General features: G+C 41.8%; 1 protein-coding gene across 14 annotated transcripts in view; it reads right to left on the reverse strand.

Annotated features, from left to right (window-relative positions):
• Positions 1-14,757, reverse strand: part of CNTNAP2 (contactin associated protein 2) — a 1,665,145-nt gene that overhangs the window by 113,716 nt on the left and 1,536,672 nt on the right. For all 14 annotated transcript variants that reach the window (XM_073332778.1, XM_073332790.1, XM_073332779.1 and 11 more), the window contains exon 19: positions 322-567. In XM_073332778.1, coding sequence (XP_073188879.1) covers positions 322-567 — 246 coding nt within the window. The remainder of the gene's footprint in view (positions 1-321; positions 568-14,757) is intronic.

The following is a 14,757-nucleotide window of genomic DNA, read 5'->3' on the forward strand; positions in this document are numbered from 1 at the left end:
TCTTGGAGATAGGCGCCTCCCTCTGCTTGGGATTCTCAGCTGCAAACCATCTCTTGGCAGTATGATCTAAATCCAACCCTATGGGCCTGACTTTCCACTCTGTTACACCAGTTGCATGTGACTCCATTGACTTGAAAAGAGTTATACCAGCGTAAAGCTAGTGCAATAAAATACAGAATCAGGCCTTGTGTCTCCTGCTTTGAATTTACATGGCTGTAGAGATCTTCTCATTAGCTCATGGCTTTTGCTTTGGCTATTGTGTGCCAATTTTTTTTTTATCAGTAGTAACTTCAGTGGAGAAAGCTCAGAATGATCACTTACCAGATGGCTTGACAAGCACCGCCATGTAGTCCTGGGTGTAAGAGCTGATGTACAGGAGGACACAAGGGGACTTGGTGGTACTGAAGCTGAAACTGAGCACCTCCTTATTCAAGCTGAGGTCTGAAACAGTGTTATCATGGTCTGTAGAGCTCAACATAGTTCGGCTGACTAAGTCTTTCACACTGATCCCTGGGGACTGGAAATTATATCGGAGCCACATCCCCTCTTCAAAAAATGCTCCAACATCTTGAAAACAATAACAGGAAGAGTGGTAAAGGAGAAAGTGAATGTGCTGAGACATTATTTGAAAAATAACAGGAATAAATAGCAATAAGTAAGTTATTATTATTGAATTTAATTGGTGCACCTTTAGATGTCTATCTAGGATGAAGAAATGAAGCACCTTGCAACCATTAACAAATCGATCCTCATAACTTCCCTAAGAGGAAGGAAAGTACTATCCCCATTTTATAGATGGAGAAATGAATACATAGAGAGGTAACCTAACTTGCCCAAGGTTACACAGAAAGCCTGTAGGACATCTGGGAATTAAACCCAATTGCCTGAGTCCTGGGTTCAGTCCCTTGCCCACCAGACCACTCTTGCTCTCATACCCATCAGACTACCATGTTTATAATGTTTAGAAAGAGCAGATAGAAGGATTAAGAGTGACAAGAAAACAGTTAAAAAGAAAAAGGAAAGTGTAGGCTGAACCAAGAATAAATTCTGAAAGGTGAGTTCTACTGGATTGTGGAATAATCTTATAGGGATTGTTGAACGCTCCAGCACTTGAGAGATTTAAAATGGGATTGGACAAAGAACTGAAAAACCATCTACTGATGGGGCAAGTCTACATTGAAAAGGCTGAGGGGTATTTACCAACTTTAACTTCTAAGAACTTGTGTTTTTGCACTGAGGTGGCTGAGGGAAAGAAGGGAGCTCTTTTCCCTCTAATGTCCCTAGCAGGAGGCAGGCACAATGGGGCTATTTGTGGTCCTGAAGAATCATCAGAGAAGTTCAACATGCCAAAGATGATGTGAACTGGTCAGTAGGGCATATAGCTAGGGCTCCTTTCCCTTGAGCAATCTGCTAGCATTTAGAGGCTAATGGTGGGTGAAGAGCACATTGTACTCTTTTGTGTGTGGGAGGAGGGGCGGGGGGGTGCACATATGAGCATTCTTCCCTCAATGCCTTGGAGACATCCTGTGAGCAGAATGCCTCCCGTTAGGCACTACACTTCTATACCCTTCTCAATGTAGCTATGGTTCCCAAAGTCAGAATTTAGCCAAAAGAGGACAGCAATCATATCAATAACATTTAGAGAAACAAAATAATTAAAACATTAAAATCAAATCAGCATTTAGACCAAGTAATTAAAGCCAGGCCTTTGTGAACTTTCATATTCAAAAGAGAAGCTGCCTCTGCTCATTTCTACCAATAACGCTGCACAATCTTAAAAATGTCTTACAAGACAATAATTCAGCATTAAGGCCCTTCCACCCTGCCACTACCCTAATATTATTTACTACCTCATATCAAGAGAATAGATAAAGATAGATCAAGCATAAGAAACACTAAACAGATCAGAGGGTCCTAGTGGAGAGAAAACACAGTAAAGAAAGAACAGGAGCAAAGAACATTTAAAACCTTTTCGTCCTACTAAGCATTCAAATGAAATATGTAAATAACTGATTTGATGTTAACAATTATAAAATAACTTATTAAGCTAATGATAACATTGTGACTTTTCTCACATCTATTATATTTCTGATACACATTGCCAGAGTCTTTGTCACTGGTGGAAGGGAGTATCCCAGAAAATTGCTGTTGAATGCACAAGTAATTACTATTGGCCAGGTTCTGTTGCTAGCCATATTCTGCAGAATAGTACCTTACTCCATGAGTAGTCTCGTTGTGTAGTTGCTACTCAGGAAATTCAGAGGATATTTCAACATTTGTTTTTGTCTTGAAACAAAATGAAAAGTTGAAATATCAAAACGTTTCATGGAATAAAAATCCCAAAATTTGATTGGTAAAATGTCAAAACGTTTCATATTGAGGCAGTTTGACATTAATTTGCATGCACTTGAAAAGTCATGATGCCTCATGAGAGTTGTCATTTGGATGCTGCATACCCCCTGTAGGGAGCCAGGGTGGCTTCCCTTCAAACCAGAGGGTAAAGAGTCACTCTCTCAGCCTGAGTGTGCAGGGCCAGACCAAGCTTACTCCAACCCCCAGAAGGGGAGGAGTGGAACAGGAAGTACAAAGGGTGGGACCCTTAGCCCAGTCAGGGCAGCACCAGGGAGGGAGACAGACACAGACTGCTGGCTGTTCCCTTCAGACCCTGCTGCCAAGCCAGGGGAGGCCCTGGGCCAGGAGAAACCTGACCTGGAGGAAGGACTGGGGCTACCAGCCGCCAAGTACGTGGAGGAACTGGAGGAGCCAGGCAGTAAGCCGGGCCAGTGTGAGCCTGACGCAGAGGGGGAGCTGAAGCTGCCAGCAGCTGAATACCCTGATGAGCTGGAGGGACCAGAGGGACCCACTCGAGAGACCGGGTAGGAAGTAGCCCAGGGGCAGAACAGCACAGTGCGGTGGGTCTATTTGGTCAGCGTGTTGCTTGCGGATGGCTCCCCGCTGACCCAGCGGCGGGACCCTCTCCTCCGGCCACTGTAAGGGCCCTGGGCTGGAACGCAATGGAATTGGGTGGGCCTGCGTTCCCCTACCCTGGCCAACCCGCCTTGGGTAGCAGAATCCCGACAACGCCACTGACTCGAGCCGGCGCCCCACCTGCCTGAAGGGCACGCCACTGACGCTGGCTGGCGCACCTCTCTCCGCTAATTCCCTAGTGACAGAAAGGTGTGACCAAGGCCTGCCACTGAGCCAGTAGCTCCCCACGGCCCCGCAGCGGCTCGGTGGACCAATTGAACGCTGTCACACCCGCATTTCCCCCTATCGGTTGGTTGGGCTGTATCTCCCACTGCACTCTTTCTCTCTGGCAGAGCTGCTGCCATACATTGTGGGGGCCCCAGTACCACAGTGTATCATGGGAGATAGAGTGGCTAGGGAGCCTGGTCCATAGAAGAGAATGTGGGCATGAGGCATTCAGACTGAGGCATCAAGATGGCTCAGGCAGACAAACATTGTTTAATTGACCTGAAACGGAACCTTTTCATTTTAATTTTCCCAAAAGACCATTTTTTTTGGTGGGAAAATAGACATTTTCCCCATATTTTCCATCGAAAGAAATGGAAAATTCTCAACCACGTCTGATATATTTAATAGTACACTCCCACCTATTTCATACTTAAAACACATAATCCAAGACTAACATTGTTACAGAATACAGTGAAGGCTGACTTCAGAAAATACTCAAGGGAATGAAAAAACAATTGCCTACGGCTTGTAGAGAAACATAGCCATATGCAGTATATAGAGTGATACCCGGGATAGTTACTTAAAACTGTAGCTTGCCTAATAATACTGAGCTGTTGTACAGGCTTCAGTATTCAAGGTAACATTGAAAAAAAGCAATTTCTTTCCAGAGTTTTATTAACAAAAACATGGGCCATACTTTATGTTAAGGACACTGTCACAGGGTGGTCTGAGAGTCCTTTCAGGCCTTAATTACAGACCACACTACTTCAGGTCTCCTTTACTACTAGCCTGTTTTATTTTGTTGTTCCAGCAGGCCTCTGCCTATAGTGCTATTTACAAGCCCTAGCCAGTGTCCCCACTCGCTTCCGAGGAAGGGAAGAGAGCACACAGACATCCTGCCTGCTTCTGGCACTCCACTCCAAGGCTGCCATCTTCCCAATTTATATGCATCCAGCTACTGGGGTTTCTTCTCCTTCTAATTAGTCCCTCAGCTGTAGTTCTACTCAGTTGATTGACCTTCCAATTAGGTCTCAATTAACCTATATTGGTGGGGTTTTGATGATAGCATGGTGAGTCTGCTCCTGACTCAGAACAACCTATCACAGAGCCATGTATAAATAGTTTATAAAGGGTAATAGATATTATAAGTATGTTATAGACATTTGTAATATGTGTTAAATATGGCTATAAGCCAAGCTTATCAGCAACATTACTGACTATTGAACTCTATAAAATATGAGTTGAAAGCCATTTATTAAAACAACTATCATTTATTAACCCTTTATATACTATTTATACATGTATGCTTTATATAAAGAGACATCAGATTACCATCGAAACTGCTAAAATGTCAATATACTATACTATTTAAATAGAATTTCATTTTATATAGCTCCTTCCATATTTGAAGTATCTCAATGTCCTTTACACAATTATAAGCAAATACTAGTAGCAAAACAGAAGTGTAACCAAATACTGATTTTACAAAATATGCAGTAATATTTGCCTGGTATTGGAGGGTAGGAATGTGCCCTTAGCGAAAGGCAAGGTAGCTAAGATGTAAGAAAGGGGTTACATTACCAGAGATTTCATTGATGCCCCTTTCCAGTGTCTTGCTAAGCACTAGAAAAGATTTGTCTTCCTGTTACTTTATAACGATTTTCCAAGAATTGATATATTATATTGAGAAGTGACACTGCAGCCACATAAAACAATTGTCCAAGCTGTGATCTCACAGTCCTAGAAATGATGTAGAGCCACTGTGATAGATTTAGAGCTGTCATTTCTTAGGAGAAATTTTAAATCACCTCCAGATAGTTATGGGAAAGGCAATTTAGTTTAACATCTTTGTTTTTCACTAGACCCAATTTTTATGCTCGTTTGGATTAATAATTAAGAGGACTATTGTGCAAACACCTACCATCAAGTTTAGTGCTTACTCCTGTGAGTTAGTAGTATTGAAAATAGTGGGACTGCTTATAGTATTAAGTACTATGTACAGTAGTAAATGTCTGCAGGATTTGCCCCAAAATAGTGTCTTATGTAAATGTTAACAAATAACTGAATGATAGTTCTGTGTTACATCATTGTCTAGATGATGCTGATGCAGAAAGGCTACTTGCATGTGTGGTTGTTTTTTCAGTCGTGGGTGAAATGATACATGTATGTACAGGGCGAAAATCTGCTCTCAGTTACCCTGGTGTCAATTTAAGGCTCCCTGCAAAAACCCACATGGCTGCTACCTTATTATCCTTGAAATCCATCCTTATAACTCATCTTGCTTAGAAAAAAACATATTAGTTGGCAGGTGGTGAGCCAATATTACTGCTATTGTTTGGCTTTTTACATCTATTAATTGTGCACACAGCTCATCTGTAAAACTGTTTTTTCCTTTTCCCTCCCAGTCTGTTTGCTTTACCTGCTTCTTATGTCTTATCTTTTAGACAGCAAGGTCTCTGGGGCAGGGATAGACTTTTACTACATCTCTGCCAGTGCCTAGCACAATGGGGCTCCCTGGCTGGGAATACCAGCTCTCCCCTGCCCACCTTCTCACCAATGTGGGCTGAACCAGCATGCAAAAAACAAACAAAAAAATCTTTCATGGTTCATGTGACATTTCTGAGACTAACCTTGCCTATATTACAGTCTAAAACCTGCAAAATAAATGGAATGTTCTTGAAAGTAACTTCAGGTAAGGACACATAAATAATTACCAGAATAGCTGAATAATTATAAATGTACCATATATTGCAGCATACCCTAAAATCTGCCTCACATTTGCCTTTAAGAATCTTCGGGATACAGTTTACTCTGGATAGATCAGGACTTTTGTAGCAATTTATACATTTTGGGCTTGATCCTGCAAGGTGCTGAGTGCCCTGAGCTCAGGTTCCAGTTCAGCAAAGCATTTAAACACATGCTAAAGTCAACGGGATTTAAGCACACAACTAAATAGCCATCCTTTAAGGGCTTTGCTGAATAGGGATGTACTGATTGACTACAAAGGTAGGTGAGGGTGCTCAGAAGTGGGCCCATTATTTTTCTGTTAAAATATCAAAATCCAAAGGCAGATCATTTTTTCTAAATTGTACTCAGTTATGACTTTGAAATACTGATTGCTGATCAACGAGGAAATTATCTACCGGGAGAACACCAAACACTGATCACATTGAGGGTTTTTTTAAATAGGAGGTATCTAAGTCTCTGATCCATGGAAAACATTTAAGAATGAGTGTAACGCACTATTGTCTGAATGGATATTTTCCTGAATCTGCACCTAAATAGGGAATGACATTTTTTGTTTAGGAAAAATAGTGATTAAAGTAAAAGACAACTCCTTGTTGATGAGGTGTAGAGGAGATTCCATCTACCCACTGTTGCCCTCTTTTGGAACATGTTAGATGAGATATCTGAAAAGAAGAGATCCAGGAGACAAAATATGGTAAAGGGTTACTGTGTACACTGTCCTTTCGAAACAAAAGCTTCAAGGAAGAGATCATGGCAGTAGTAGATCAGTTTTCTTTGGCTAGTGGCACATATTTCCAAACCAATATGCAGTGCAGTCACGCTCTGTTGACAGTCATAGCAAAAACATAAATAAAAGAAGTTTGGATTAGCTGTCTGGAAAAGCACTAGATAGGATTTGTGAAACAACAGAAGCAATTTTACCAAGCCAGAAGTATACTCTCAATATGAACCATATACCTTTTGCAAATCTACTCTCCCATTTAAAAAAGGGATGAAACAAAACCTCCATGCAAAACACAGATAGATTTAGAACTGACAAACTTATTCTGAGGTTCAAAATAGTTCCACCAACTCCCTACCCTCACTCTCAACCGATTATTTTCATTTTGGCACAATCCAGTTCCAATCAGACCCAGAGGTGTTGAAAATTTTGATAAAAGCTGTTCTTGTGCTATTTCCACCTGGACCACAGGCAGGAATTACCATAAATCTCAAAAGAAAGCAAGTTGTCATGAGATTTCCACTCTAATGTTGCAGACTGATTCTTCTCTCCTACTGGTTTTACATCAGTGAAACTCCACTGACTTCTCTTTCCTTCTCATGCATCATCACAAGTAATTAAGATTCCGCAGGTCAAATGCTACCCTCAGTTATACCCGCAACCTGACTGTCTTCAAAGTGTGATCTTAATGACAACTGTAAAAGGCCATTGCCATCAATGGGTTTTTACAGGTCAGGTGTAGAGAACAGAACTTCATACACAATTCTGTCAGTGATGCACAAAAACGCTACAGAACCCAGATCCTTCTGCAAGAGCTGAGTTGCCTCTGTGCTGTTAACAGCAGTAAAAAAATTGGGTAAACTTACTGTAACCACTCAGATAAGCAGATAGGACTCTGCATGAATACAAGAAGCAGATCTGTTGAGTAAAAAATGCCATTTTCATATAGTTACTGAGATGTAGTGCACTTAAAGACAGGATCTCTCTATGGCACTGGCACTAGGACAGGCATCACTGTCATCTGATGGACTTCCAAATGAGTTCCAAACTGGGTTGTGATCTCCTTCCCCTATCCAAAAGAATTCTGGTTACTTCTGTGGGCTTAGTGTGTCTTAATAAAGCCTCATATGTTTTCTGCTGATTAGCATGACAGCTATGTTGTTAAGGGGCTTGTTTCTGGTGATGTGGTATAATTGTGCATTAAGGATGAAATCCTAGCCCTATGTAAGCCAATGCTAAAACTCCATAACTTCAACTGGGACAGATCTTTACAATGGTTGTGGGACTACATCATGACAATGAACATTATGCTATCTGCACCACAGAAGGACACATGAAAAATTGCAGCAACAATGGATGTTTGTCTCTCTACTTCAGAAACCTCAGCTGAAATACAGGCTTATAGCTGGAAGCCATGTCCAGTGCTGAGGCTGCAAGCTTTTTCCTGCCCACAGGTACATAAGTATAATTATTCTTTTACACTGCCTGCCAATTATCAGATATTCAACCCCCTTTTTTTACTTGATTGGATTATTAGAGCAAGACATCTCATGACGATGTTTCCAACCAAGGGCATACACCACTAAATATCCATCCTTTAAGGGCTTTGCCTTATGGCTCGTGCACAGATTTTTAAGTGACCTAACAAAGCCTCTTTCCTTGTCAATCGTCCTTTTTTATGTTTCTCAACTCTGTCCCCTCTCCATCAGTACAGAGTATGAACTACCTACAGGAAGTATGTCAGGAAGGGCTTGTACTACCAGAAGTGCTAGACAGCACCAGAAATTGCAACTACTGCCAGACCGTGGTCACAAAGACTGTAGGACTGGTCTACACTACCGCTTAAGTTGATATAACTTATGTCGCTTTAGGGTGTGAAAATGACACTCCCCTGAGCAACGTAAGTTACATCGACTTAAAGCAGTGTCCACAACGGCGCTAAGTCAGTGGGAGACGCTCTCCCGCTGACATAGCTTCCACCTCTTGTGGGGATGGAGTAATTATGGCGATGGAAGAATGCTCTTCTGTTGGCATAGCGCGTCTTCACCAGACACGCTACAGTGGCGCAGTGGCATTGATGCATGTGTGCTGGTGTAGTGTGGTCGAGTAGACTTGCCCTAGACTGTTGAGATACCTGCTGGCCAAAGGATAGTAAAGGTAAGAGTCTCACTGTTTTTCTTGATCTGGGAGAGCCATTTCACTGAGACTTTTGAAGACAGTAACGATTTTCAGTTAACTGCTCGGTGTACTTAGGGTTTATTCTGCTCTCAGTCCTGCTGTGAGTTTAGTTTGTGCAGACAAGAAGTGGGGATTTAAAGCTTTTTCTAGAACAATTCCCAACATGTGTTCTTTGGCTGTCATCACTGTACATTTTTGAGCATTCTGGTGGTGGAGTCAAATGGAGAAATACAGCAATTATTTATTCCAATTAACAATACAAACTCATTAAATGTCTCTTCCCCTCCCCCCCCTCCCCCCCAATTAAATAGATTGGTGCTCAAGGCAGAGAAGGCAAAGCTGGAAAAATAACATGCGGTGATACCTTTTATGCAGCCTGACCAAAGCCCATTGAAATCTACGGTAAGATTCTCATTGATTCAATGGGCTTTGGATCAGGCTCCCGATGAAGTCATTTTATTCCACACTGTAAGAGAAGGGTGTCTATAATTAGAATTCCATTTTGCACAAATGCACCAAAACAATTCAGAACTTTTGTTCTACTTCGCTATGCATAGAGGGAAGGGGGTAGGCCAGAGGAAGGCTGGAGGGTGTTGTGCAGCAGCCACAGAGGGACATTACATTGGGGAATAAATTAGAACTGCTCCTTAGAAGCTCTCACTTATGCTGAGTCTGGTTGACCCAGGATCATGGAGCTTGCTCCCCTTCACTGCATCCAACTGGAGTGGAGATTCCCGCTGTTTATTTATATGAAAATATCCCAAGTAGGGGGGAAAAAAAGACAGGCGAAGAAGAAAGCTGCATAAAATATACATCAGAAGACCTGTTCCTGAAGAAAATGTTTTTTGCATGTTCCTGTGAGGTAGCAGTGGGTCTATGTGGAGATGCTCCCAGAAGTAACATCAGAGGATGTTTTCCAGTGTTGCAAGAGCAATTCCAAAAATATTTGCAGTGGCTTTCTGCAATCTCCATCATTCCATGGGATGATGGCCCAGTGGTTAGGGTACTAGAATGAGGCTTGGAAGATATGGGTTTAATTCTCTGCTTTGCCATAGGCTTCTAGTGTGCCTATGGCCAAGTCACGAAGAGTGTGTTTTTACAGCACAGTTAGTTCCCGTTATAAACTCTAGTGTTACCCTTAACTCGACTCCTGTCCACTCACAAAAAACACCTAGTTTAAGTTAAGCTGGGCATTAAACTCAAGCTAGCTGGCTTATCAGAGGGGGTGGGTCAAGGTGCGAGTGATGCTGATGTTTGAGCGAGAGGTGCAGTGAGGATGCAACAGCTCTAGTTACAACTACTCAGCAGTAGCTAATTGAATCACTCTGTGCTGCTAATCATATTGCTCTGTGTAATTACAGTGTTGTTTTGCAGTGTGGCTGCTCTCCCTTGAACTAGGCTTGCTTGAGTGCAGAAATTCCAGTGTATTAACTTGAGTTTACTGTTACAGTGAAGACAAGCCCTTAGTCTCTGCCTCATTTCCCCATCTGTAAACTGGGGTTAATAATACTTCCTTACCTCACAGGGGTGGTCAGAGGACAAAATACAGACTAAAAGATTGTGAGGTGCTTGGATACGAGGTAATGGGGGCCATAAAAGTATAACATATGGATACAGCATACAGGGGGGAGGGATAGCTCAGTGGTTTGAGCGTTGGCCAGCTAAACCCAGGGTTGTGAGTTCAATCCTTGAGGGGGCCATTTGGGATCTGGGGCAAAAATTGGGGATTGGTCCTGCTTTGAGCAGGGGGTTGGACTAGATGACCTCCTGAGGTCCCTTCCAACTGTGGGATTCTATGAACCCAGCGTGAGAAATTTGAATCTGCTCTGCCTTCATATGGATCCTCATTCACAGCAGCTAAAAAGCTTGCTGTAGGGGCTCCATTCATCTCCAGTAAAAAAATTGAATTCAGTGGATAATAGCACCAGGGCAGTCCTATTGTAATTGGCTGACAGAGAAGTTGAAATTTATCATGCTTTCTGACCCACAACTGTCAGGATTTTTGAAGTTATCCCTTATTTATTTGTTTCCTGTATACAGATAAATAAAACTCTGCTCTTTATTAGAAATATATTATGACCAATGGTAGACTGGAAAGCTTTATCCCACTACTTTGCTTTGTATTCTGATTGAAATATCTCTTTGAGTAACGTGAGTGAGGAAGGGGAGACGATTTTTTTGGATTAAAAATCAAAGAAAATATTTTTCCAATAAAGAAATTCTATGACTTTATGAGAAATGTAATTTTCAAAGCAGCAGATACTGCATTCTCAGTAAGAGAGTACATGCAAGACACAGAGATATACTTGGTTAGAACCTCTTCACGGAATGTATAATATTTTTCACAAATATATCTGTTCAGTTAATATGAATGCATTATTAGTTACCTTTCTGTACAAACCAACTGGACCCTGCAATCTGATTTATGCGGGCAGACATCTGCCCCTATGCAGAGCCCAGATTTGCATGATCAAGGCCAAGGATTCATAATCCAGAGAAAAGTCCTTATACAGTTATGTTTGAAAGACCAAGGCCATACTGAATATAATAGATGCAGTATTTATTTTAGCTCACAAGGTCTTCAATTCAATGAGTAATAAGAATTAAAATGTCACTTACTTTAAAAAAATATATTTACAGCAAAAACATTCAGGCATTTTTAAGTAAATGGAGTTGCATGTGTGTAAATGGGGCAGAATTTGGATCTGACCAAGTGTCAGACTGTAAGATTCTGTCAGAAGCTGAAGAGCTGTTTTTCTGACTCAGCCTAACAGCCAGACAATAGTGTTAACACCAACCCAGTGTTATAAAAGGCTGAGTTCCTCTTGGCATCAGAAAGAGCTACAGGGAGAGCCAGCAAATCTGACTCAGAAAAGCCTTTTAATGTTGTAAGTGCAGTCCTGCTTTTGGACTCTACTTAAATATAAAGGCTAATCCACAGGAAGGAAAGGAGTTTTGTGCTATAGTCTATTATGGGTGGGTATAGGGAGTGGCATAAGGATTATGATTGTTCATACTAGTCATTTAAGTTTCACCATAAAAGCATCTGTGTGCACCCATTGTGTCCTTAAATCCCATATTTATGTGTGCATATTAGGCAACTGTGCACAGAAAAGGACAGGATTGCATTTACACTTCCAACATACACGGAGGCGTGTGAGCTAAGTCATCAGCTGTGGAATGGTTCCACTGTCACTTAAATAGGTTATAAAGTTAGAAGGGACCATTGTTCTGTTCTAATCTGACTTTCTGTGTAACACAGGGCATAGCACTGCCTGGAATGGGAAATGATTGCAGTGTTGGGCAATTTCCATTTCTCACCCTGGGTCCCTCCCATTTCAATGCTGGGGGAAGAGAGGGGTGGGGGAATTTCTTCCTCCAGTTAGCCTGTTGGGAGATCTCCAGAGCATGACACAACACTTGTGCTAGATACTGATTCCACAATTTTGCCCTCAGTTGTTTTAACGATACACCAGTTATAAATGCAAAAATTTAACTCAAATCCAACTCTCAGAAATGCTGTTATGGTGATGGGAGGACCACTGTGAAGAAAAAGGTTCTGAAACAAAGGACAGAATAAGGTCAGAAAGCAATCTGTAGGATTGCAGACGCATTTTGGCTGCTCCTTGTAACAATCTTTCTCAGGTCAGCGAAAGAACAAATGGAGCTGATTACAGACCCACAAAAACCAACAACAATATAAAAATAGATGGCAAACAGCATTCTGACAGATTTGTCCTTGTAAGGGGACGGTAATATTCAGGCACCTGAAATGTCAATCAGATGTGTGAACTGCCACTGATCAGACTGGAGACAATGCAATTTCTTACCAGTCATCAATCAATAATTCTAAGCATGAATCTCCTCAATAAATATCTCCCCCACAGTGCATGGCCTGTATTTACCCTGAGAAGCATTTGCTAGTTATATGCTGACCTTCTATGTCAATGCCATTTTATTTGCTTAGACTTTTCGTATCACTCCTTCTGTTACCATTCCCCAAGTACAGCCAAACTGAAAAACCTGGCATGCGAGAGTGGGTAGGACCCACAGCACATGTTGAAAAACATACTGTGATGGTTTGGGGGATCTGTCTTGTGAATTCTGATTGATATTATAATAAAATTGTTGTATCGTGGAATGCCTCTGGATCTGTGTAATCACCATGACTTACAAGCTGGAAAGCATGTCTCTACTAGACCAAGCACAATCGTGAAAGAACTGTCAGCACCTGAATAGGTCTTACCTGGGGAGCACAAAAGAGTAATTGCATCCTAAGGGAAAACAGTTCTTTCTCTCTGCAGGGGGCTGGCACTGGCAGAATGGAAAATTCCCAAACAAGGGGAAGAGGTAGGGGTTTGGACTTACAGAGAAAAGACAGAGACACACAGAGGAAATTTGGTCAAAAAAAGGGAAGAGGACAGAGGAAGCAAGCTCATCTAGGGAGAGAAGCTTCAAGTTTAGGAAGAAAAGTCATGCAGCTGCAGGGGAAGGATCCTGGATCCTACAGAGGACCCTAACCCCAGCCCAAAGAATGCTCTGGAGTGATGAGGAGACTAAGTCAGGGAAATGAGTTTAGGTTTATCTGTTTTTGTATAGATCTGTGTATTTCTCCTGTGATTAAATAAAGAGCAATAATGTGTTAGATTTCTATATATTGTGTCTGTGTTATATGCTGCACTTGCCATGTGGCCCTTTGAAGAGGTAAACCAGAGAACTTACACCTTTGGGTGGTGTTCTGGGAGACATGTATTTAAGTTACAAGGGAAGCCAGAGGCGTCAGAATTATGTCCAGGATGCTGTGCTGCATGCTCTTGGGAAGGGGTGACAGATAGAAGATCTGCTCCGAGAGTGTGTTTAGGGACCCCAAAACAGTGACAGCACCTGGGCTCTGTTCAGACTCTGGAGGCTTAAAACACCCAGGATCTAGTGTCTGGATCCCCTCACAACAATCTGGTGAGCTGTTGACTGGGGGAGCCTGACCAGATCTATCATACATACCATAAAGAAGTTTGTTATCATAGTTTAAAAGCTATGGGGGCAAGTGTCATAAATATAAAGGGAAGGGTAAACACCTTTAAATCCCTCCTGGCCAGAGGAAAAACCCTTTCACCTGTAAAGGGTTAAGAAGCTAGGATAACCTCGCTGGCACCTGTCCAAAATGACCAATGAGGAGACAAAATACTTTCAAAGCTGGAGGGGGGAGAAACAAAGTCTCTCTCTGTCTATGTGATGCTTTTGCCGGGAACAGAAAAGGAACGGAGTCTTAGACCTTAGTAAGTAATCTAGCTAGATATGCGTTAGATTCTGTTTTGTTTAAATGGCTGATAAAATAAGCTGTGCTGAATGGAATGTAGATTTCTGTTTTTGTGTCTTTTTGTAACTTAAGGTTTTGCCTAGAGGGATTCTCTATGTTTTGAATCTGATTACCCTGTAAGGTATTTACAATCCTGATTTTACAGAGGTGATTCTTTTACTTTTTTTCTTCAATTAAAATTCTTCTTTTAAGAACCTGATTGCTTTTTCATTGTTCTTAAGATCCAAGGGTTTGGGTCAGTGTTCACCTATGCAAATTGGTGATGATTTTTCTCAAGCCTTCCCCAGGAAAGGGGGTGTAGGGTTTGGGGAGGATTTTGGTGGGAAAGATGTTTCCAAGCGGGCTCTTTCCCTCTTATATATTTGTTAGACACTTGGTGGTGGCAGCGATAAAGTCCAAGGGCAAAAGGTAAAATAGTTTGTATCTTGGGGAAGTTTTAACCTAAGCTGGTAAAAATAAGCTTAGGGGGTTTTCATGCAGGTCCCCACGTCTGTATCCTAGAGTTCAGAGTGGGGAAGGAACCTTGACAGCAAGGTTCTGCCAATCTTTACTTATGCTGTATAGTTGCTTTATCCTGAGTCCTCAGTATTTCAGTGGG

Source organism: Lepidochelys kempii, chromosome 2, assembly GCF_965140265.1.
Source record: "Lepidochelys kempii isolate rLepKem1 chromosome 2, rLepKem1.hap2, whole genome shotgun sequence".
NCBI classification, from domain to species: domain Eukaryota; kingdom Metazoa; phylum Chordata; order Testudines; family Cheloniidae; genus Lepidochelys; species Lepidochelys kempii.